The following is a 24,809-nucleotide window of genomic DNA, read 5'->3' as shown; positions in this document are numbered from 1 at the left end:
CTTTCTTTCTTTCTTTCTTTCTTTCTTTCTTTCTTTCCCACCATGCAATAAAACTTCGATTAGCATTTTGAACTATACCTATTACTGAAGCTGGGAATTTCTAAACCCAAAAAACAAAAACAAGACAAAAAAAGAACTGTTTTTAAAGAAACAAAGTTCTGAGATAGGACAAAAGGTCAGGTGGAGCAACCACGGGGAGCCCAGGAGATCACCAAGACAATGTCCATGTCAACAGGAAGAGGAAGTGAAAGTGAAAAAACAGCATGGAAACTAAAAGGAAACATGGAAGATGAGAGCGGAAGAGAAGAGGAAGTCTTTGTCCTAGGGGCCTTCCCCGGCCCTGCAGCCAACCCTTCCCGGGGTTCAAGGTAGGGGGCTGTGGCGCAAAGTAGGGCCAGCTCTCCTTCCCAAGGTGGAGGCTTAGATTCAAAGCTGCCATGCAAGGGAGCCCCCCTTACCCCTGCTCCCCCCTCCCCCCGGCGACCACACGCATTTACCAGCATTTACCACGGTTAAGTGAACTTGGGGTGGCATAAAAACACAGCCGAAGAGAAAAGCACCTACTCGCTGTTGCGAAAATCTTTTCACCATCTGGTTGGCGAGCTGCGAGGCCAGGCGCATTAATGGGTGCACAGGCGGAAACTGCAACAGAGGGAGCAGGATGGGGGGCGGGGGCGGACGCCCGCCAGGACACAGCCCCGCTATGCTGTCCTCTCCACTCCCTCCCTTAAATGGGTTTAATGTCCAGAATAAAATTCATGTCCACGCCTAAGCTTGAAACTTTAGGTTTTCAAGAACTGCTTGCCTTTATAGCAGGCTACAATTCCAACACACCACTTACAAATATTCCCTTAGGGTAAATCAGACTTTTCTCTGCCTTATTCCCAAGTGTTCTGTCCTTCTAGGGTGCAGTGCCTTGTCTTTTTCCGCCCCAGGTGTCTCTCCTAGTCTAGGCGAGGAGGTGGAAGGACAGCATCCAGAATCCCCTCCCCCTAACGCATTTGATTTTGCTGCACTACTTGTCCGTGACTGCCCCGCACACACTCAGACACACATACCTTGTTTTTGTGAATCCTCCGTCAGTATTTTGGCTCAGAGTAAAGGTTTGTTTGTGTCACAGAGTTTATCTTTCTCCTTCCATTGTCTTTTCTCCCTTTGTAGTGCCCTTGGCGCTTCCTGATACTATCCTCGTCCTCATCTGATCCTCATTCTTAAACCCATACTACAGATGAGTCTTTACCTCTTAGGGGAAAAAACACTTCACTAGGTGTTTTTTTGTTTGTTTGTTTGTCTGTTTTCTTAAAGGGTGTTCTTGAAGACTTGGAAAGCCTTGATTATATAAATAAGTGACTTTCTAATGGTAGAATTTCAGTTACTGTAACAGAGCCCCTGAATTAAAATTTTTATTCTATGACCTTCCTAATATTCCTCAAATCATACCCTGCAGAAATTCACTTACACAACCTGCTTCTGAGGGTAACTCTAGTTTATAATAACAAAGTAGAGGTGATATATGTTACTCCCATAGCATATATACACAGTGATGGTTATAGAAGTGCACCTCCATGGGTCACTATTGGGGATACGGCACATTACACGTCACAAAGCACTTCTTAAAATTTAAAAAAAAAAGTAATATGATAAATGTAAATTGAGCTCAGTATTTATCAGGTCTTTCAAACATCTGTTAAAGTGCATAATAAAAAGTTACTCCTCACTTATTTTTCCTTTTCTAGAATATATTCTCTAAGTTTTCAGATCTGTCAGCCTCCCACCACCCCCAGTCCAGACCAGGAGAGAGAGAATCCCTGAAGCCCCAGGAAGAAGCTCTTAGAAAGCTATTACACAGACAGTGTCTGCAAGCCCCCTGCTTTTCTACTTATCTGCACATATTAATTAGGACAGGATAAAAGATAAGTAGAGGAGAGTCACTTTTACAGAAAGGTGAGCATGGTAAAATACTGACCCCACTTTTAACTGGAAGTGTTGGCTTCTGAGTTCTGGAGTAGTGAAATAAAAACTGAATAAAAAAAAAGTTGAGTTTAGTGCGTGTGTCACTCGCTATCAACCTGAAAGTTGCATGCCTGCGTTGCCGGACTGGGTGGTACTCACCCTTTTGTATATGTCTTGATTATCCTAGAAAGAGAATTGGGAGGGTAAGTTACATGGAATTTTACTGGGGTGGGCAGTTGATGAGGCTTTCAGTATAAGTTACACCAGGGACCTTGCTGAATTTATCTGAATATTATGAAATAAATTGGCATTCTAAAAAGCAATCCAGACTTAATAAGACTCTGGTTGATGCAAGGTCTTACAAAAAAGCAAGTTGCCGGCAATACATCATTATTTTAAGACTGAATCTCATTTTACTTTTCCAATCTTGGGACAATTGTTTTCAGACATGTGCATAAGGATAAACTGAAAATAAGAAGAAATAGGCATGATATATTTATGAAGTTTAAGAGAGAAAGTAGGGGCGCCTGGGTGGCTTTATTGGTACAGCATCTGCCTTTGGCTCAGTCATGATCCCAGAGTCCTGGGATCATGCCCCGCATCGGGCTCCCTGCTCAGCGGGCAGCCTGTTTCTTCCTTTTCCTCTGCTGCTCTCCCTGCTTGTTCTCTCCCACTCTCTCTCCCTCTCTCTCAAACAAATAAATAAAATCTTAAAAAAAAAAAAAAGATTTAAAAAGAGTAATGTTTGAGTCTTGAGGAATGGCCACTACTTGCATCAGGGACAATGGTAGCAGTTGGCACTTAAGTGCTGTCATTTATTGTGTTCTAGACACTGTTGAAAACATTTCACAGAGATTCAAGAACTCAATCTCCACAATAACATTATGAGACTCATATAACTATTATTCCCATATTACAGATGGGGAAACCAAGACACAAAGAGATTAAGAAACTTGCCAAAGTTAAGGAGATCTGGGTTTTGAACCCAGGTACTTTGGTTTTTACTTTAACACAGCCTGCAAAGGCATTTTTGGCTAAGGAAAAACCTGTGCAAAGATATAAGGGCCTGGTGCCTTTGGGGAATAATGAGAAGTTCAGTGTGGCCCGGATGCAGTATGCTGTGGCTTGGGAGACGGGAGGGAGGAAGAAAAGATATAGCTCAAGGTGAAAACATGATAAACATGAAGACATTCAGTTTACACTTAAGAATCATGGAATCCACCCTAACACCACCCTCTTGCACTTTTGATTGAATCAACATTTACGTTGTATCCACGGAAACATTTCTGTTGTGGTTACTGTCACTGTTGGGTCCTTTACATGAGATCTGTTGTTTTGAAGAACTATAATATTATAGTATATCAATTTGTAACATATGTCACAATATATCATAACATACATAATTAATGTAATTCTACATGTATATATTATTATGATAAAGAATATACATGAACTACCAATATTTTATGGTATTTTATATTTGAGAGATTGACTTGTTATTTCCTAAAACTGCATTCTTACCCGTGTACTTAGACATACACACGGATTTCTCCTGGAGGTGGCAAAAGAGTGTGCTTATTACAGATATCAATTATGGTATAAATATGTGCACTTATAAGATTTATTATACGGGGGTGCCTCGGTGGCTCAGTCAGTTAAGTGCCCGACTCTTAATTTTGGCTCAGGTCATGATCTCAGGGTCGTGAGATGGAGCCCTGCAGTCAGGCTCCATGCTCAGTGGGGAGTCTGCTTGAGATTCTCTCCCTCTGCACCTCCCTCCCCCACTCACACACGCACTGTCTCTCTCTCTCTCTCAAATACATAAATATATCTTAAAAAAATAAAGATAAAAATAAAAATTATATATATATATATGTATATATATATATAAAATTTTACCTTAGGTTGCCTAGAAAGAGTTGCCCAATATGCCAGCTGCTAAAGAAAAATACAAAAAAATGAATCAAAGATCAGTATAAATTTCTTAGTAAATAACAATCTATTAAAACACTATAAAATTCTAAAATTGTCCCATTTATGAACCTTGCATTATCTTCTCACACTGTGGCAGTGAATTTCAACACAACTCTCAGGATGCCTTAAATGAGGCCATGAAAATGGCAACATGAGTTCCTACTGCAGCCAAGAATCTGATCTTAAAATAGTTTCAAGTGAATATTATCCACATGATATTTTCAAGGCCAAGACTAAATAAAAATCTCACATACTGAACAGCAGTATACCTCAAGCTTCGTGATATCCGAGCCATCTGGGGCATTAGCTAGAGGTCGAGGAAATCCTATTGTGAGAAATCATAAAAATATTAATTAGGGGGGAAAAAAGGTCATAGCATTAACTTTTAAATCTTTACCATGAAAAAACATACAGAGATTCTAGAAATACAATATTTTTAAAAGGATTTACAAAGAAAACACACTTCTACCTACCAATAATAATTTGAGATTTGTACCAAAATTAATTAAGAACAGTGTTTTTTTTATTTACCAGGAGTTAGCAGTATAAAAGTTAGTAACTCAAGAAAGAGGGAAAAGATACCTGGGTAACAACTTAATTTGTATTTTGATGGAATTTATGAAGATAGAATATCAGGAAATCGTGTCAAGAAAGTATGTCCATCAGAATTACTCTTGGAAAGTTAAAGAAATTCAGATACTCGGGGCACCTTGGTGGCGCAGTCGTTAAGTGTCTGCCTTTGGCTCAGGGCATGATCCCAGCGTTATGGGATCGAGCCCCACATCAGGCTCCTCCGCTATGAGCCTGCTTCTTCCTCTCCCACTCCCCCTGCTTGTGTTCCCTCTCTCGCTGGCTATCTCTCTCTCCGTCAAATAAATAAATAAAATCTAAAAAAAAAAAAAAAAAAAAGAAATTCAGATACTCATTTCTCTGCTTCATCAGACTCTTCAGTGGTAGGTTCTGGGCAAGGTTGTTACCAACACGCAGCTGTACCCTATGCCAGTCAATCTTTATCTGGCTTAAATGAAGTCTTCATCTCATTTGTGCATGATACAACACTTGGGAGAATAGCTAATACAGCAATTGAAGGAATCAATTGGATAGATGAAATTAAATGGGGTACATGTAAAACTCTGAACTTAGAGTTTTTAAATGTGGGACGGGGAATATCTGGCCCAAGGGTAGTACATATATGTTTTTAAAATACTGATATTTTGCTTCCTGTAATCTATTAGCTAAGAAAAAGCTAAGAAAATCTTGTGCTATACAGAAATAATAGTGTCCAAGCCTTGAAAGGTAGTAATCCTACTTGAAATGATAGACTATGCAGTAGAGTTAGAGGAACTGAGAATAGTTTTCTTTGGTAAAGAGGAAAATTAGGAAATGTATGTTAACTGGCTTCGATTATTTTGAGAACTGTCATAACAGGTATTAGTCCTATTCTGTATTCCCAAAGGACAGAACTAGGGCTAATGGTTAGAAGTTACATGTGATCAGATTTCAGTTTAGTGTAAAGAAAATTTTGATCATTGGAGCCATTCAAAATGCAAAATAAATTGAACCAATCCTATAAGGATTTATTAAGAGGTTCTGTGTTAACAGTACAATGATAAAGACCATAGGGACCTACCCTCAGGAAACATAAAATCAAAGAGGAAAAGGGGGAGGTGGATATAAATATATAGACAGATAAAAAGTAATAACAAATTCCCAAAAGTGTAACACAAACAGATTGGAGCCCAGAAGAGGCAGCTACCGGCTCTCAGGCTGGTATTGAGTTGGGTGACACTGAAAGTAATCAAATAGGGAAATCATAGATGCCTGCTCTCCATGAAAGGTTAGATGACTTCCAGGGTTCCTTGTAATGCCTAGGTTTTGTGATTACACTACAGGACACAGCAAAACAAACATACTGTTTGAAATATATTTTCTGTTTGAATATACTTTCAAAGATTTTCTACACCCCTAGATCAAAATTCTAATGAAAAAAAATCTGAAATTTTGAAATAGTCCCTGCTTCCAATTGGAGCTACCACCACATGCTTCCCTGCATCATTTGGCGAATCACCTTGAAATGGACGATGCATTCCGACTACTCAGCCCATACCCCACCCCTGGTTCCAACCTGCCATCATACTGGTTCTCAGAAGTTAGGGAAGCAAAGCCCCTGTTCAGCCAGCACCTCGGACAGCGCCCAAGCCCAGGAAGACTTGGGGCCTCCGCAGCTCTGTCAGGGATCCTGCCTCCTGGGAGCCCACAGAAAGGCTATGAAAATATTCCATTTTTCCTGTTTCTGCTCCCTCCCCGCCCCTTTCCAACTGTCCCTCAATCTTCAGTCTTGGGTCTGTAAACTCAGTTTCACCATCTCTGTTCTCTCTTCAGAATTCTGGGAGTACAGATGGCTAAGACTTTGGGGTCCCCAACTCATATCCCTCACAGTTTTAGTGGCACATCTTTGGGACAGCCCTGAGTCAGGAATTGTTTCAAGAGTTCCACAAGGGGAAGTTGCCTCCTTTGGTAAAAGGCTGCAGCATCTAATTCTGTCCACCCTCTCTTAAATGTTACAGACAAATGGGAAGCCATTTCAAAAGGGTGGAAATGGGGTAGGTGAGGGGATTAAGTTTGATTCCCTCCAGAACCGCCCTGAAGGATCAAGGTCTGTCTCAGTCTTCCTTAGAGTTCATGCTAGCTGGGGTCTGATGAAGCGGTCCCCTTACCTGAAGAGGGAATCTGTAGCATGCAGAAGCAATAGATGACCAAGACGGAAGGGCATTGAGGAGCAAGGTGTTTCATCTTCAAAGTCCAGTTTGTCTTTGCTGACCACAGATGTAGTCTGCTAGCACAGGGGTTGAGCATTTCCTGAAGTTCCACAGGCAGAGGCAACACTCTGCCCTGCTTCTGATCAAGCCCAGTGGAGAAGGTACCTTTATTTGCAACACTCCGGAGCCCATTGGCTGAGCACCAATCAGTTCTGCGCAGAAGGACCCCAGCTTTCTCATAAATGTCACGCTGGGCCCTTATTTGTAGAATAATATCCTCCTGGTGTAGGCATTGTAGAGAGTCATCTTTTTCAATCCAGCAGTAAAAATAAAAAGTGGAGAGTCATAATTGTTATTCTATAGTGGTTTGAGAAACATTTCTGACTCCAGAAAGGCTTTTTCTCTTTTTTTAATCAAAGAACTGGACATAAATCTATATACTCTTGCATGACGAAGTCTTATTTCCTAAGAAGCTGTTTACTCTCCACCATTAACAAAGGATGTTTTATAGCCTTTGGTGCATGTGAGAACAAAATTTGGAGTCCTGGATATAAAATTACAAGAAACTCAAAAGTTCAAGTAGATTTTTTAAAATCATGGTTGGAAATTAGACTCCTTAAGGTTTTTCCAGACTCATTTCCATGAACAAGTTAAATATTTCAAGTTAAATCAGTATGAAAGAAAATATGACAGTGTTTAATAATAATAATATAATAATAATAATACTATTTCATCTACAGAGTTCCTATTTAGGATTTCACATGAGTTATTTCATGTACTTCTCACAGAAAATCCATGAGGAATATATTATTATCCTAATTTTATGAATTAGGAAAATTGAGGATGAGAGAGAATAAGGAACTTGCCAAGGTCACCAAGCCATAAAGGTTGCAGAGCAGGGATTTGAACTTAAGGGTATCTGAGTCTAGTTGTGCCTGTAAGTCTGAGATTTTAGTCAAGGTATTAATTTTTTTGTAAAAAGATCCTCTTTGATAGGGAATCCATTCAATTTGTAGATCGCTTTGCGTAGCATGGACATTTTAACAATACGGTATTATCCTTGGTGAAATAAGTCAGACAAAGACAAATACCATATAATTTCACTTATATGTGAAATCTATAAAACAAAACAAACAAACAAGTAAACAACAACAACAACAAAACCCAGAAACAGAGACTTATAAATAAAGAGAACAAACTGGTAGTTGCCAGAAGGAAGGAGGGTGAAGGAATGGGAGAAACAGGTAAAGGGAATTAAGAGGTATAAACTTCCTGGGGGCGCCTGGGTGGCACAGCGGTTAAGCGTCTGCCTTCGGCTCAGGGCGTGATCCTGGCGTTATGGGATCGAGCCCCACATCAGGCTCCTCCGCTATGAGCCTGCTTCTTCCTCTCCCACTCCCTCTGCTTGTGTTCCCTCTCTTGTTGGCTGTCTCTATCTCTGTCAAATAAATAAAATCTTTAAAAAAAAAAAAAAGAGGTACAAACTTCCAGTTACAAAATAAATAAGTCATAGGATGAAAAGAATAGCATAAGGAATATAGGGAACAATACTGTAGTAATGTCGTATGGTGATAGATGGTACCATGGTGAACATTATGTAAGGTATAAAGTTGTTAAATCACTATCTTATATGCCTGAAACTAATATAATATTGTGTGTCAACTCTACTTCAATAATAAACAATTTTTAAAGAGCCTCCTTGAGATTGGATATGGAGTAGAAAGGAGAAAGAATGGTTTTCTGTCTTGCAGAAAGGGTAAACTACATAAGGCATATATCAAACAAATACCCTTTTATCATCATGCATATCTTTAATTTTTGCTCTTTTATGGATTAGGAGGTAACTAACAATTGTTAAATGTGTACGATGTGCTTAAAACATGTTAATCCTTTACCTAAGCCATCTTATATCATTTTGTTCAATGAATGAAAGTTTTAAGAATAATTTTGGGTGGGAGTTGCTCAGAATGGACTGTTTATTTATGACTTAAAACGTGGTATTTTGCCAAAAATTTTCTAATTCATAAGAGAGTGGGAATTATAAATTACTCTATAGCCATAATATTTTGCCTACTTCCTTGAGATTGCAAGAAATAGAGATTTCTATTTATTACAGTATTTACCACTTTAGTTCAAGGAGAATAACCGAAGGTCTTCAAACACTAGGAAGAGATGATATCTTTGTATTGAAATGCACCCACTGTCCAACTGCAAGTGTTTATTAAATGAGTAGGAAAAAATGAATGATTGTTTTTTGAACATAAACCACCTAGATATGGTATTAAACACAATTACTTATGGACATTTTAAGACACAACACACGCATAATAGCAAAGGTTTGTGGCAGTTCTACTATCAATAAGTATTTTTTAAACATTCGGTCTGTCTCCACCATGAACTAGGTGCTCTATGCACAAATATACATTTTTCAAATAAACCTATGTGATAACTCTGATTTATATCAAATTGATTTTGTTTCTTTTGCACATTTTGCACACATGATTGCTCAGATATTCAGAATGGAAAATAAAAATATTATTTTTTAAATCATTTTTTTAAGATTTATTTCTAAGTAATCTCTATCTCCAAAGTGAGGCTTGAACTCACAACCCCAAGATCAAGAGCCACATGCCTCAGTGACTGAGCTGGCCAGTCACCCCTAAAAATATTATTTTTAATGCTAATTCAGAAATAGGTTATGTTGCTATCCCAGAAATGGAATTTGCTGAAGCCCTGCTCCCCAGTGTGACTGTATTTGGAGATTTGGCCTTTAAGGAGATAATTAAGGTTAAATGAAGCATAAGGACGGGGGCCCTAATCTGTGAAGACTGGTGTCTTTATAAGAAGAGGAAGAGAGACACCAGAGCTGTCTCTCTGAGCACACACAAAGAAAGGGCTAGTAGAGGACACAGCAAGAAGGCATTGTCTGCAAGCTGAGGGGTGAGGTCTCATCAGAAACAATCTTGTTGGCACCTTCATCTGGGACCTCCAGACTCCAAACTGTGAGAAAATAAATTTTTGTTTAAGCCACCCAGACTGTAGTCTTCAGTTATGACAGCCCGAGCTGACTAATACAAACACACAGGGGTTTGTAGCCAATTCAATACAAAAAAAAAAGTAAAATAATGAAATGAAAGGTAAAATAAAAGTTAGAAACTTTCATGGTTTTAAATAAGATTATCTACCCAGAAAATCCAAAGGAATCAAGTGGCAAATTCTTAGAATGAATGAGTTTATCAAAATTTACTATAAATTTAAATGAAAACTATTTTCAGGAATAATTGTCTCGAACATGAGCAAAAATAAATTTTAAAATGTATTAGAAAATGTAAATAACTTAAAAAACCATGTAATTCTGAGAACTAAACCAAAGAATAATCATGTAATATATTAAAAAAGACAACTATACTGGGCGCCTGGGTGGCTCAGTTGGTTAAGCATCTGCCTTCGGCTCAGGACTTGATCCTGGAGTCCCAGGACTGAGTCCCACATTGGGCTCCCTGCTCAGCAGGGAGTCTGCTTCTCCATCTGCCCTTCATCCTGCTTGTGCTCTCTTTCGCTCTCTCTTAAATAAATGGATAAAATCTTTCTAAAAATTTAAAAAATAAAAAAGACAACTATAAAATTTTACCGAAGGACACAGGAAATAAGTGAAAAGGCATATCATGATCATTGTCAAGAGTCAATGTTGTTAAAAGTTCAACTGATGGCAAATTAATGTATAAAGTTAATGTAAGCCTTATTAAAATTCCAAAATGACTTTTTCATGGTTTAAAACTGACTCTGAAATTATTTTGAGAGAGAAAATATTGAAGAATATTCAAGACATTTTTGAAAAAAAGAAAGATACTTTTGCCACTGTCAAAACTACTATAAGTAGTAGTAATTGTTACATTGTAGTGGTCATTTTGTTACTGATCTCGTAACAGGCAAATAAATAGATCAATGGAATGGAATAGAATCTTGAAGCAGATCGTCTAAATACAGAGTGGGGGTGGTATCTCCCAGATCAGTGCAAGATGATGAACTACTCTAAATGATGTTTAGAACATTTGGCTATCCAGTTGACAAAAATATTCACTATTTCACACCATAAATTCAAATAAATTTCAGAGAATTAATGAATTAAACCTACCACACCCACACATACACATAGATACTTACATAAAATTCTGTATTACAAAGAAATAGAGTATATGCATGGTTAGAAAATTGCTCTTGAGCAAAATTCAGAATAGGGAAGCTACTAAAGAAAAGATTGATACATTTTACCAAATTTAAAAAATGTCTATCAAAAAGATAACCCATATTAGCAGAGAAAAGACAGAGTAGGGGAAATATACAACTATAGAGATACTTATAATACAGTAAAGGAGGGGAGACAGAGAGAAGGAAGGATGCAGGCAGGCACAACCTAAATGTCTGGCATAGAGAAAATATTAAACTGTAGAATATCCATAATATGAAAATTCATGTAACTCTTAAAAAGAAGAAGATGGATCTTTATGCATTGACAAGTCAAACTCTTTATAACATAGTGAGTAAAGAAAAAAGTATATACTATACACTATACAGTCTAGTATCAGTTTGCTTCTGCTCATAATACAACCAGTCCCCACAATTAGTTGTTTAAAGCAACCATTTATTTAGCTCAAAATTATGCAGGTCAGTAATTTGGGCTGGACTCAACTGGGTAATTCTTACGGTTTGGGCGGGGCTCAGCTAATCTCAGGTGGGCTCACTTAGATATTTACATTCATCTGGTAAATAGACTGGGGTGTCTGCGACCTCTTTCTATGTGGTCTTCTGGTCTCCAGATGGCTAGTCCAGGTTTGTTTCCATGCTGGTTTCAGAGTTCCAAGGCAGTGAGAGTAGAAACTATGAGGCCTATAGGTTTGGAACTAACACAACATCACTTCTGCATTATATTGGTCAAAGCAAGTCACAAAGCTAGCTGGATTCAAGGGGTGGGGGAAAAAAAACTCCATCTCTTAATGAACGGGGCTGAAAAGTATACAGCCAATTTTGCAATCTACAGATCTCCACTTCCGTACAAGTTTTTTCAAAATATCCCATGCAATTCCATGAGTGCATATGTAGGTAGCACAGAGAAAAAGGGTTAGGATGTCACACAGATGCACAAATAGCAGCGGTTCTGGAGAAATGGGACTGTGAGGGGGTCATAAAAACCTTTTATATTGGGGTACCTGGGTGGTTCAGTAGGTTAAGCAATTGCCTTCAGCTCAGGTCATGATCCCAGGGTTCTGGGATCGAGCCCCACATTGAGCTCTGCATCAGGCTCCTTGCTCATCAGGGAAGCTGCTGCTTCCTCTCCTTCTGCCTGCTACTCCACCTGCTTGTGCTCTCTCTCTCTGTCAAATAAATAAATAAATAAATAATCTTTAAAAAAAGCCTTTTACATTATCTGTACTTTTGAATTATTGCATTGGCTATCTGTGAATTACCTGTATAAGTAAAACTAAATTTTAAAAATGTAATAAACTCCAAACACTATTATGAATATATGGGTTTATATTTAAATATTTGAACTTACATATATGAAAGAGCAACTTCTTTTTTTATTTCATTACATTTATTTCTCCAAAGTGTTTCCTTTGTTAGGCATTATTGAAAAGGCTGTGACCAGTGGATTTGTCAGTGCCAAGCCAATTTAATATCTTTTTTAAAAATACATGAGCTCACCATGTGAAGCTCCCACACCATTTGAAACAGAACTGAATGCTGAGAATTACACTGAGGATTCCTCTTCCTTCCCACATCAAATTAGCTCCTGATTTGTAAATGGTTATTACAAAAAAAACAGAAACAAAAAACTCAGCAGGCTTTTAAAGAACTGAACTTCAATCTATAGGATATTTTAAAAACATCATTTCAAAATTGATTATAAGTTTCTGTGTTCAAAGCATAACTTTCTGAGTTCTGCAGTGGCATCCAACGTCCTTCAAGAACCCTCTGATTCTAGAGCAAGCGAAGATGCATGTATGCGGATTAATGTCTGAGGGCTTCTATCCCTAGCAGGGTTTCACAGAGAGTGGTGACAGGTTCAAGAGGCTGGCTGTTAAATCCCCAAAAAGCTGTTTGGTGACAGAAAAAGCCAGCCTCCCACATCTGCTAGCACTGTCCCCACCAGCTTCTGAGCCTATATCCTGTGCTTTTCTCCTGGCCTTTGCATCTGCTCTTATGGTGGGCTACTTAGTGAGGGCAGCGGATGGGAGAGCCGAGTAACCCCAGGAGAACTGCGATATGCTAATAGACCAGCTCTGTGAAAGAAAGAACCGTGGCTCTTCTTACTGTATATTTTCCTCTGCCCAGAGTAATATATCAACAGTTGGGCTAGTTACTTGTCTGTTGGCCTTCAGCTCCATAAACACCTTTCCTTATTTCCCCTCTGATCATGAAGAATTAGAAACCTACAAAATAAACTCTCTTCCCAGCCTCTTTCCTTTAATTTCTGTCAATGGGAGAAGAGGATGGGAGGAGTTTGGAAGACGGAAGGGAGAGCCATTTTCTTTCTGGTTTGAGTGATGCCTCCAGCAGAGGCAGCTCTCCCGGGCTCCACAGTCGCTCCACAAGCAGCAGCACTTACACATGACTTCACACTCCCCAGGTCCTGCAGTGTAACGAGAGTGTGTGCTCCTGGCTTCCTGCAGAGAAGCAGAGGTGGTAATTGAAACAGCAGTTCTAGTAGAGATCCCATTTGTCCTAGTGGCCAAGAAACATGGGCTCTGTGAACACCATTTTCCCTTATATTCCTCCACCCCTAGGGATAGATGGGGCCTCTCTGCAGTTGCTAATCTCTGGGTAATGTCACCACTTTTCAATTCCAGCCTCCTTTTGAGATTATTTATTTACACTTTTTTGAGCTATATCACATGTATTAGAACTGTATAATCAGATAAACTTTAATGTAAGTATGTGATCCCATCATCACAATAAAAATAACACGTTATTTCTCATGCTCCAAAAATTCCTCATGCTCCTTTGTAATCTCTCCCTCTTCTTCCCCCAGATGACAGATCTGCTGTCATCATAGCTTGCCTTTTCTAGAATTTTATATAAATGGATTCATACAGTATGTACTTCTTTCTTTAATTTAATTTCTTTTAATCAGCATAATTAAACTGAGCCATGTTGCATATTTAATCGTTCATTCCTTTTTTATTGCTGTATAGTATTCTGTTGTGTATATGTATCACAATTTGTGTTTTCGTTCACCAATTTATTTTATTTTATTTTTTTTAGAGAGAGCAAGCATGTACCTGCAGAGGTGGGGACAGAGGGAGAGCGAGAGAGAAAATCTTAAGCAGGCTCCACACCCATCACGAGCCCCACATAAGGCTCGATCTCATGACCCTGAGATCATGACCTGAGCAAAAATCAAGAGTCAGACACTGAACAGACTGAGCCACCCAAATGCCCCTTCATTCACCTTTTGATGGACTTTTGTTTCCAGTTTTGAGCTATTACAAATAAAGCTGCTGTGATCATTTGTGTACAAGTCTGTGGATGAATACCTGATTTCATTTCTCTTAGGGAAATACCTAAGCTTGGAATGATTGGATTATAGGGTAGTTGTAAGTCTCGCTCTTTAAAAACAGTAAAGTTAGAAAGAAAGAAGGAAAAAACAAAAGAAAGAAAAAAGAAAGAGCAAAATAGTTTTCCATAGTTGTATTATTTTACATTCCTACCGGCAGCACATGAGCATTCCAGGTGCTCCACATCATTGTCAACACTTGCTATGGTTAATGTTTTTAACTTTAGCCATTCTACTCTTTCCAGCACTTTTGTAAGCAATTCTCTAAATTACAATACCTGGAGTGATTTCTTCTTTTTTCTAGTTAGATGCTGATTCAATACAAAAATTAAGTGACTCAACACTCAATATGTATTAGATGAATGAATGAATGAATGAATGAATGAATGAATAACTTATTGAAAGGAAAGCTCTCAGGGCTATGAAAGGATGAAAAATCAAGAATCATGTCTAAGCAGGCAGAGACTAGGATGAAATGGGAATATAAAGACTCTCTTTGAAGTGGAGGCACAGGAGGGAAGCAAGAAAGAATCTCTAGCAAACACAAAGGGGAAGGTTCAGGGGTATTGGATGGGAAACATTTAACAGAGAAGAGTAATTGCTAGTGTTTAGAAATAGAGACTAAATAAAGGAAGAGTATAGATGAGAATCAGTAATTTAGCAAGCAAGAAAGAGTAAATAGGAATGGCAATCAATAGAAAAGAGAATGGCTTATGTTGAGTGGAGTTCTATATAAGGACAAATTTGAATAAGAAGGAGGGGCTTCATGGGGGCCAATTAAAATGACTGAACACAAGAAAACATAAACAAGCAGCCCACATGCCCCAGGGCAGCCTCAGGAGATCGGAACAGTGGATCTGACCATGAGTGACTGGGGTGGGTGGGTGGGATAAATCAATTTGCTGTGGGCAGGCACAAGGGTCCATCTAGCCTGATGATTCAGGAGCTGGAGGAGAAGGGAGGATTACCAGAGTGGGAAAGAAGGGATGACTCTTGCTTAGAACGTTGAGCAACCTGAAACTGCCTCTTCCTCTCAAGCTCACCATTTATTAGTTGATTCCACTGCCTAGTCTGTCCACAGCACGTGGAACAATGATAGTCATTCACTCACTCACTCACTCATTTCTTTATACACTTACTGAGCTCCAACTATATGCCAGGCACCAGGGATAGGAAGATGAGTAAGAAAGAATCTCTGAGCCCAAGGTCATGCTGTAGTGGGAAAGGCAAACACATCAATAATTCCTTAAGAGCACGAGAGAAGTGCATCCACTGCAGTGGAAGCAGGGAAGACTACAGTGGAGCTGGCTTCGACAGGGGTTTTGAAGGCCAAGTGAGTCTGCCAAGCAGAGCAGGCAGAAGAGGGGGAGTAGCCATATGAAAGGTACATAGGTGGGAAAACATCAGACAAAAGTAAGGTTTGGTGTTTCCAGAGGCTGGGACAGAAGTATGGTTGATAGGTAGAGTAGGAGGAGAGATAGTTGTGGCATCTTTTGGAAGGTTCTTATGACAATGACAAAGATGTTAAGGGAAACAGAGGAAGGGTGAAATAGAAACAGGTTGTCAGGTTGCAGGCTTGTAAAGAGAGTAGGAAATGAATGGTGTCATTTTTATAAGCTTACTCTCCTCATCTGCAAATGGAGTACCTACTGCCAGCTGGGTACCGCTGATGTTAGAACTTGGCCTCACTTCTGCCATCAGAAGGGAAGGGAGAGGGAGAGAATCACACTGGTTAGAGACGTGGAATGCTGTACTGGAGAGCCGATATGCCATTTCAGGAGTGGGATGTATTGTGTATGTATCAGGAAATCATCACGGATTAAAGGTAGGGGGTGTTGGGATCTGACCCAGCTTTGGCTACAGAAAGAAGCTCACATGAGAAAGCTTACGTGGAAATCTACTAGGAAGCATCTGCAGGGGAAAAATAATGAGGACCAGACCCAAGGTAGTGTCGGCAGGAACAGAAAGGAAAGGGCGGACTCAGACATTTTAACCGGAGAATTGGCAAGAATTGGGGATGATTATCTGGAGGCTAAAGGAAAAGAAAGAAAAGAACTTCCAAAAGATGCCACAACTATCTCTCCTCCAAGGGGTCAGGCCTGTGACGCAAGAGCGGAGAGTGTCCGTCTTCCCAGAGACTGGGAATGGACAGAAAACAGTGGGTTGATGTGTGGGATATGTGCCTGTGGAGGACGCAAATGGAGGTGTCCAGGACGTAGCTGGAGATGAGTGGCTCATGCTTAAGAAGGAAACTGAAGTCACATGTGTAGATTTATCATCAGGAGCACGTGTGTGGTGGCTAATGTCACTAGAGAAAATGAGATCACTTCGGGAGAATGAAGAGAGTGAAGGAACATGAGACCCTGGTGAATATCAGTACTTGAGCAGAAGCCAAGAAGCAATTGTCAGGGAAAGCACCTTGCAGGAGAGAAGTGGATTTAGGGGTTAGGGTGTCACTGGTGAGCAGCACTGGTAGGGGCTGGGTTGAGGGTGTGCAGACGAGGCAGATACAGATCAGGCTTTCAGGAAGGACAGAAGGTGAAGGGCTTGGGAACGCGGGAGGCTTTATAATAAATTCAGGGTGAGAGAGATGTGAACATGTAGATAGGCAGAGGAGAGGAAGTGGGGGAGACAGGGAAGAGAAAGGAAACTGAGGAGCCATAGTCATGGAGTAATCGAGAGGGATATAATCACATGCCAAGAGGAGGGATGGGTCTTCTACCCATGAAACAGGAGGGAGGGAGGTAAAGACACACAGATCTGGAGGTGGTAGGAAGTAATTTAAGCAGGTCACATGATGAGGAACCTTTTCTTCTATGTAAAGAAAAGGCTAAGTTACTTAACTGGAGGCTGGCGGGAAGAAGCTGGGAGCTAGAAAGGGTAAGCCGCACACGCTTCGTATCTAATTTGTTAAATTCTCTTTCTACCTTTTCCTGCTCTATGTTTTAAGGTTTTTAAAAAGATTTTGTTTATTTATTTGAGAGAGAGACAGTGCCAGCATGAGTGGGGGGAGGAGCAGAAGGAGAAGCTGACACCCCCTGAGCAGGGAGCCCGATGGATGCCGGACTCTATCCCAGGAGCCTGGGATCATGACCGGATCCGAAGGCAGATGCTTAACTGACTGAACCACCCAGGCGCCCCTATATTTTAAGTTTTTAAATATATTAATAAAGGAGGTCTGCATTATTTCTCACAGTGCTAAGTAAAGGAAATCAAAGTCCTGAAATAACAGACCCTTCTAATTGCGGGTAAGAGAAATCTGTTAGTTAAGAAAATAGATCTTCTGACTGAAACAAACAAAACAAAACGAAAACACAAAGACATATTCTTTGATGTCTTTAACTACACTCGTCAACGTTATTTCTAACTCAGGAGTAATAAAACATCTGAATTTCGGGATTGTTGCTATGGCTTGTGGAGGTAACTGTAGCTTCCAGGAAGGTGGTAATCCTCATCGGTCTTATTTAAAAATGTGTGGCTTATTTAAAAACATGTTTTTCTGAAAGGCATACATATTTGTGAGTCTCCTAAGTCAGAAGAGGGTTATGGACACTTCTCTCATCTGTCATTGATGCAAAGGTAAGAAAATAATAATAATAACTCTAAGATTCTTTTATCTTGTTTAAACAGAGTTTGAAAGAATAATTCATGTAAATTAACAGTAAAAAATGCTTGAGAAGTCATGTGGTAAATGAAAAAAAAGCCTAAGGGCACACTTAAGGTTAGTATGGTCAATGGGGATGCCCTGTGTAACTGTGGGCTGTTCTTCGCAGTTTTACATAGCCTGAGGGACAGGAGAGGAAGGTTCTAGAAGCTCAAGGAGCCGTGGAGGGGGCTCTGGAACTGAAGCCAGAGGACAGGAAAGACCTCTTTCTAACCAGAACTTTGGCTCTGAGGGTCCTTTCCCAGACCCTGACTGAGGAGAACCAGCTCCTAGGGGAGCTCCATGCTCCTCTGGCTATCTTTGGAAGCCATTAGCAAGGCGGTCTGGTGCACAGAACTGCACTGCTATCTTTGTTTGCAGAGACAAGCTGCCTGTCCATCTCAGTAGGATGTCCCTTTGAATCACATTCCCAATAGTTACAACAGAGTCACAGAGACCTGGCCATTCTCTGACCAGAACCCTCTCAGGGCCAAATATGTTCATAATTCTGTGAGATGCTGGATGGGTTTGGGAAAGTCCTCTGAGGTTGAAGGTGGAGAGAAGTTAAATACCTTCTGTGGAAATAGAGATCCGATCATTAGCTTTGTGGAGACTGTGTGCTATCATGGTGGATAACTACTGAGGGGACATGGGTCCTTCCGAATATGTGAGGGAAGGTATGGATTTTCAACTCTGAAAAATGCACAGGCACATCTGGATGTCTAAGTTTTCATACTGTTTTGGGGGGTTCAGGTGCATGATTCTTTTCCACAATCCTTTTTCATGAACCCCCACCACAACCACCCATCCATGAGCAGTAGAGGGTTTCCTCTGAATATAGTCTCCAGACCACATGCTTCAGAAACGCCTGGGATACACAGGTTTCTGGGTCCCATTCTAGACTCTGAACCTGAATCCTTAGGTGTGGGGCCAGGAATCTGCATCGTAATCAAACTTTCCAAGGGATTTTGCACCAATCTGAGTTTGAGAACTCCTACCTATGGGTTCAGACTCTAGGTTGAGAATCTCAGTTCAGCAGAACGAGGCATTTTCTCGTTTGCTCAACAGCTCATTCTCAGCCCATTTTGGGCTCTTTCTGCATTCTCTCTAGCCAGCATGATCCTGGACTCTCCCCTCTCCATCACCTTAGAGATGCTCAGGACATGCAAAGGTATTTGTATATTGGTTCTTGAAAAACAAGATAAATCTTATTACAAAGATAAATCTTATGCCCCCAAATAAATGAGTAATAGAGAACTCCCCGGAAGCCACATGGACTGTCTTGGGTGATCCGTGCCACAGCCCGGCCCCGTCACAGCTGCTGCCATCCATATGATCTATGCACAGCCATCTGTACATGTAAAAATATCATTTGTGCACTTGCCTAAGCAGCCCTGGTGAATGGAAAGTTTCAAGAAGACTTTGATGACTACAATTTGTCATTTAGAGAAGCAGTATGCAAACAACACCCGAATATTGCTGGCTGCTCTGCTCGGTGGGCATTCTGGCCTTTCCATTTTATGACCCAGTATGAATAATTCTCACTATGCTTCATCTCCCTATTAGTCAGATGTCACAAGCTCATTTTTTTTTCATCCCAGAGCCATATATTAATACCGTGTAGCGATATTCTTCCTCAGGATTCTGTCTTTATTATCCATCCTGACACCATAGCAGCATGCTTCCCAGAGGGCATTGAGGCACATATTGACCTCTAACAAGGAGGCAATCGGTTCACAGGAAATTAAACTGAACTATAACCACATATTTATTCCTCCACTTCTCATGTTAATAATTTTCTTTGTGGAGAGTTTGCTGACCAATTCAGGGACTGACTTAGTTCCCTACTGTGGGAAGGCGACAGAATTATTGCAATTATAATTACCTGGCTATAATATCTGACACCACTGTATTTATCAGAAGGCACAAATCCAAGTCCTAAGCCCATGTCATACCATTAGGCATCTGTATAAAGAGGCTCTGGATGGTGTTATGAATCTTTAAAAACTGGAATGTGTCATCAAAAGGAAAATGAGGATTTAGTTTTCTTTCACTTCAGCTCTAAACCATTTGGACTTTGGACATTTAGAATCCACAAACCAAAATCAAGATGGTCAAAATTTGAAGTTGTCTGTTTTACATAAACATTAGCGATTGTATTATATTATACAATTATATTAGCTATTATATTAGCTATTATATTCACAGAGAGACATTGGATTTTAGGGGTATTTGGTGTGGGAAATGTTACCAGTCATGGGGAAGGACTGGTCAATGAATGGAGCTGGGTGTTGTCTCATGGCACCAAAATCTCAAGGAGGCCCAATTAGAAATGGAATAGAAGGTATGCATTGTACCAATATCTTTATGAGATCACACGGTCCTCCTTACGTGTTGATGTGACACCCACCACCAAAGCCCTCTCAAACTCCGAGATGATCTAAAAGGCAGGCTGCCATGATTCTGTAGCCTCTGGCACTTTTCTCTCCCCACAGTCTGCTGAGACACCCCCCCCCCCAATATTCAGATGCACTTCCACACTGACAAAGGAGATTTTGGAGAGCTGTTTCCTCAAAAGCATGCCCTTAACCTCCTGTGATCCTGTGTCCTAGTTGTTGACTGGCTCAGTAGTAAAGAAGAGAGAAAGTAACCCAAGCTAAGTGAGGTCACCATTCTCACCAGTCCTCTTACCTATACCAGCACTTGTGGTTTGGCCTTGCTCAGCTCTCTACATGGAAAAAAATTAGATGTATACTTCCTGACACCATATCAAAGTGAACTCCAGGGAAGCTAAATATCTAAATGTGAAATTCAAAATTTTAAAACAACTGGAAGGAAGTATGTCATAATATTATTTGAGAGAAAGATGATTTCTTTATAAAGACAGCAGATGAGGTGCCTCGCTGGTTTTGACTCTTGGTTTTGATTCAGGTCATGATCTCCTGGTCAGGAGATAGAGCCCGGAGTTGGGCTCCCTGCTCAGCGGGGAGCCTGATTCCCTTCTCCCTCTCCCTCTGCCCCTTCCTCCACTCATGCATTCTCTCTTTCTCTCTCTAAAATAAATAAATAAATCGGGCACCTGGGTGGCTCAGTCAGTTAAGCATCTGCCTTCAGCTTGGGTCATGACCTCAGGGTCCTGGGATCCAGCCCCACATCAGGCTCCCTGCTCAGCGGGGAGCCTGCTTCTCCCTCTGCCTGCCACTCCCCTGCTTGTGCTCTCTCTCTCTCTGTGTGTGTCAAATAAATAAATACAATTTTAAAAAAATAATAAATAAATAAATCTTTTTTAAAAAGACAGCATAAAGTATTTATATTATAAAAATGTTAAATTCCTATATGATAAAATATGTCATAAATTAAGTTTAAAGATAAGCCATGTCAGAGAGAACGTATTTATAACAGAACAGATGGGAATTTATATCCAAATACAAATTAATATATATGCTATGAATTAATATTAGTTAACACACTTGAAACAAATGGAAAAAACAGAGTCTCAAGAAAGAAATAGAAAGTCTCAAAAAAGAAATAGAAGATATATACAGGAGGCAAATAGAAATTTTAGAACTGAAAAATGTGATAACCAAAATTGAAAACTCAATGGATGGAGGGGAAAAAGGAAAGAATCAGTGAACTGAAAAACACAACAATAGAAATTACCCAATCAGAACAACAGAAAGAAAATAGACTGAAAAAAAAAATGAGCAGAGCCTCAGGAATCTGTGAGACTATAACAAAAGAACTAACATATATATAGAACACTTAAAACTCAACAATAAAAAAAAAAAATCCAGTTAGAAAATGGGCCAAGTATTTGAAGAGTCATTTCAATGAAGACGGTATACAGATGCTAATTAAGCACGTGACCGGTGTTAACGTCATCAGCCAGAAAGGAAGAAAGGAACTCTGTACTGAGGACTGAGGTGGCAGGTATTCTATGAGGCATTTGTGGGGAATGCTTAAAGACTAAGACAAGGATCCTTCTTTCAGGGTATTTACAGTCTACCAGGACAGGGAAAGTCTCAGATAAATATTATGTAAAGATATAAAGTGGTAAGTGTCCCACTAGAGAGAAAAGAAACCTTTTGGGGTTTAGAGTTTCTAGCCAACATGTACTAAGAAAGATGTTGTGTCATGGCTGACACTTGACATGAGGAATGAGTAGGTCTGGGGCAAGAGGAAACGTGGGAGAGAAGACATTTCAGGTGAAAAGAGAATCAGAAGCAAGCCTTGGAAATTAGTACAGTGTAGAGGGTTCATTTGGGCTGGTGCTGCCAGGATGAAAAGGAAAATGACAAGGAAATGCTGAACCAAGGAAGCGAGGCTGGAAAGGTGGGGTGCGCTAGAGCCTGGAGGACTGTACAGATATTAGTTAGAAATGTGCTCCTTGTACTAAAGTTGGCATGATCTGTGTTGGTTATGTAAAATAACTTGGTTGGTTATGAAAATAACTTCCTTTGGTAACTATTCCACAGTAGCAAACTAAATGGACCTTCTACTCTTAGGCTACTCTTAAACTTTGAGAAGAGAGGTGCCAATCACTGATCCTATTGCTCTAATGACAAATAAAATGTGGAGCCTGGAGCTAATGGAGGCAAGCAAAGGACACAAAGAATATGTATCCATCTTCTCAAAAAATATATGCTGCAGCAAATAATCAAAGTGTTATAGATCATTTGATTTCCAAGCTCCTCTTTTAAAATGCAAACACCCTCAGGACTTTGGGATTGGAGGGATGGTGGGTTAAATAATTTCTTGAGTTGGGCTTTATCTTCTTTGACCAATTTTTTTTCTAGTGACCAGTTCCATTTGCATGTTCTTAGATAATCCATCATATTAACAGGTAAGAAAAAGATCACAGACAGCTCTCTAAAAGGAAATTCAATCACCATGATGCTTATGTCCATGGAACCTTCAATCATGTAAGCCCAACATAAATTTGCGTAATAGGTATACTACTCTGAGCACACAGGGGAAATAGATGCTGTTCTGGAAGCTTTAGGTTAATCGCTGAAAACCAACAAAGCCACCTTCCTATCAAGCCTAGTAAATAATTCGTTTCAACACTGAATAGAAGAGTATTTGATCTCCCAACACCATTTTGTGGTGCAGAATAGTACTGTATGCATAACAGTGCTTCTCAAACTTTAAGGTGCATGCAGATTACCTGCTGATCTTGTTGGACTGTAGATTTTGATCCAGTAGGTCTGGGTAGGACCTAAGACTCCACATTTCCAACAGCTCTGAGATGCTGGTGCTGCTGGTGTGTGGACCACACTTGAGCCCCGAAGACAAATCCTAGGTTTGGGCACCAAGCAGAACTGTCCAAATTTCAACTACACAACTTAGGAGTTTTGTGGCCTTGGGGAAATCACTTAACTTTTCTGAGGCTCCATTATTTCATCTGTAAATAGAAATATGAATACTTATCTTGCAGAGTTAGTGAGAAAATTAAATATTATGTATTAAAGCCATTTGGCCAGAGCATGACACATAGCAGTGACTCAACACATGACAACAGGTAGCATTTAGGCTCAGTGGGCAGCATTACTATAAAATACAGTCTTCTTGCTATAAATTTGCAGCTTGGTGTAGGAGATAGTTGTGAGTTATTGTTTCAGTACACAGATAAGAGACATGTTATCATTGTTTTCCACTGGGGAGAAAACCTCAAGGTACTCATTTGCTTGTTAGGAATATTGACATACCCTTATGAGCTATTCTCAGCTTATATACATGTGCTTCTGTCTATAGAATCTTAATATTTTATGCATTTTAATAGTTGGCTTAACAGTAGGAAGGTCTATGTCAGAGAACAGTGAACATAAACTTAAAATGATGATCTAACATTAATCCTAACATTCACCCAATAATTTTATGTCAAGTCTTTCTTATCTTTACACACACACACACACACACACACACACACACACGTACAAAGCAAAAAGGGGTTAGTGTTGGGTTTTTTGTTTGTTTTTAATTATATTGGAGAGGTTTGGAGATCCATACAGGATAGACAACTTGTTTATGGTCCTCCAGTGGGTTAGTAGCAAACACAGGCCATGGTAGCTTGTACTCTATCAACTTAGTTCAGCTATGTGGCTAGACTTCCCTTTCCTGTGTGGCACAGGACAGTCTTCTGTGGGGCTCGAAGTGAAGCAGAAGCCATGTTTATACTCAGAAGTGTACTTCTGCTCCATTTGGGTGTACCAGTTGACCCTTGAACACATCAGGGACATTGACACTCCCCCACCTCCCATGTGGTCAAAAATCCACATATAATTTTTGACTCCCCCAAAACGTTACTAATAGCCTACTATTGATCAGAAGCAATACTGATAACATAAACCATTGGTTAACACATATTTTGTATGCCATGTGTATTATATACTGTATTCTTGCAATAAAGGAAACTAGATAAAAGAAAATGTTATTAAGAAACTCGTAAGGAAGAGAAAATACATTTACAGTTCTGTACTGTAAAAAAATTCCATGTGTAGGTGGACCCATGCACTTCAAACTCATGTTGTTCCAGGGTCAACTGTGTGTCTCTACCTGGTTTGTGGAGAGTCCGGTGTGGTTGCAGACCATGACTGAGACTGCACATCTGCCCCCCACCTTGGTGTGAGGCAGCAGCCAGATCCACAGCTCTTCCAGCTCCAGCTACATTCCTGCTCAGGTCTACATCCTGCCAGGTGCACATCAGCTTTGTGACAACGGGCACAAGTATCTTCTCCAGGTCATCACTGAAGTCAGAAGAATGAAGGCAGTGAGAGGCTGATATGGGTTTTATTTTTTTCATTTTTTAATTTTTTTTTTAAGATTTTATTTATTTATTTGACAGAGAGAGACAGCCAGCAAGAGAGGGAACACAAGCAGGGGGAGTGGAAGAGGAAGAAGTAAGCTCCCAGCGGAGAAGCCTGAT

General features: G+C 40.0%; 1 protein-coding gene and 1 long non-coding RNA gene across 7 annotated transcripts in view; both read right to left on the bottom strand.

The window, feature by feature from the left end:
• The window catches only part of NMS (neuromedin S), a 15,457-nt gene extending 3,505 nt beyond the window's left edge, over nucleotides 1–11,952 (bottom strand). For 3 of the 6 annotated variants that reach the window (XM_008699756.2, XM_040623581.1, XM_040623582.1), the window contains exons 1-7: nucleotides 11,894–11,952; nucleotides 6,645–6,992; nucleotides 4,197–4,252; nucleotides 3,853–3,891; nucleotides 2,113–2,136; nucleotides 1,967–2,020; nucleotides 565–642 (exon numbers count right to left, since the gene is read on the bottom strand). In XM_008699756.2, coding sequence (XP_008697978.1) covers nucleotides 565–642; nucleotides 1,967–2,020; nucleotides 2,113–2,136; nucleotides 3,853–3,891; nucleotides 4,197–4,252; nucleotides 6,645–6,783 — 390 coding nt within the window. In that variant the 5' untranslated portion in view covers nucleotides 6,784–6,992; nucleotides 11,894–11,952. Of the gene's footprint in view, nucleotides 1–507; nucleotides 643–1,966; nucleotides 2,021–2,112; nucleotides 2,137–3,852; nucleotides 3,892–4,196; nucleotides 4,253–6,644; nucleotides 6,993–11,893 lie in introns of all 6 variants that reach the window. The other 3 variants (XM_008699753.2, XM_008699758.2, XM_008699752.2) reach the window with 3 other exon arrangements.
• Nucleotides 11,953–12,003: 51 nt separating this feature from the next.
• LOC103671164 lies at nucleotides 12,004–24,564 on the bottom strand. The gene is made up of 4 exons (XR_570749.2): nucleotides 24,440–24,564; nucleotides 23,052–23,288; nucleotides 13,294–13,351; nucleotides 12,004–12,058 (listed from the first exon to the last, which is right to left on the bottom strand). It is a non-coding gene; the product is annotated as an uncharacterized LOC103671164 (long non-coding RNA).
• Nucleotides 24,565–24,809: the final 245 nt, after the last annotated feature.

This window comes from Ursus maritimus, unplaced genomic scaffold (assembly GCF_017311325.1).
Source record: "Ursus maritimus isolate PB19 unplaced genomic scaffold, ASM1731132v1 scaffold_6, whole genome shotgun sequence".
Taxonomy (NCBI): Eukaryota; Metazoa; Chordata; class Mammalia; order Carnivora; family Ursidae; genus Ursus; species Ursus maritimus.
This window is presented reverse-complemented; position numbering and strand designations above follow the sequence as displayed.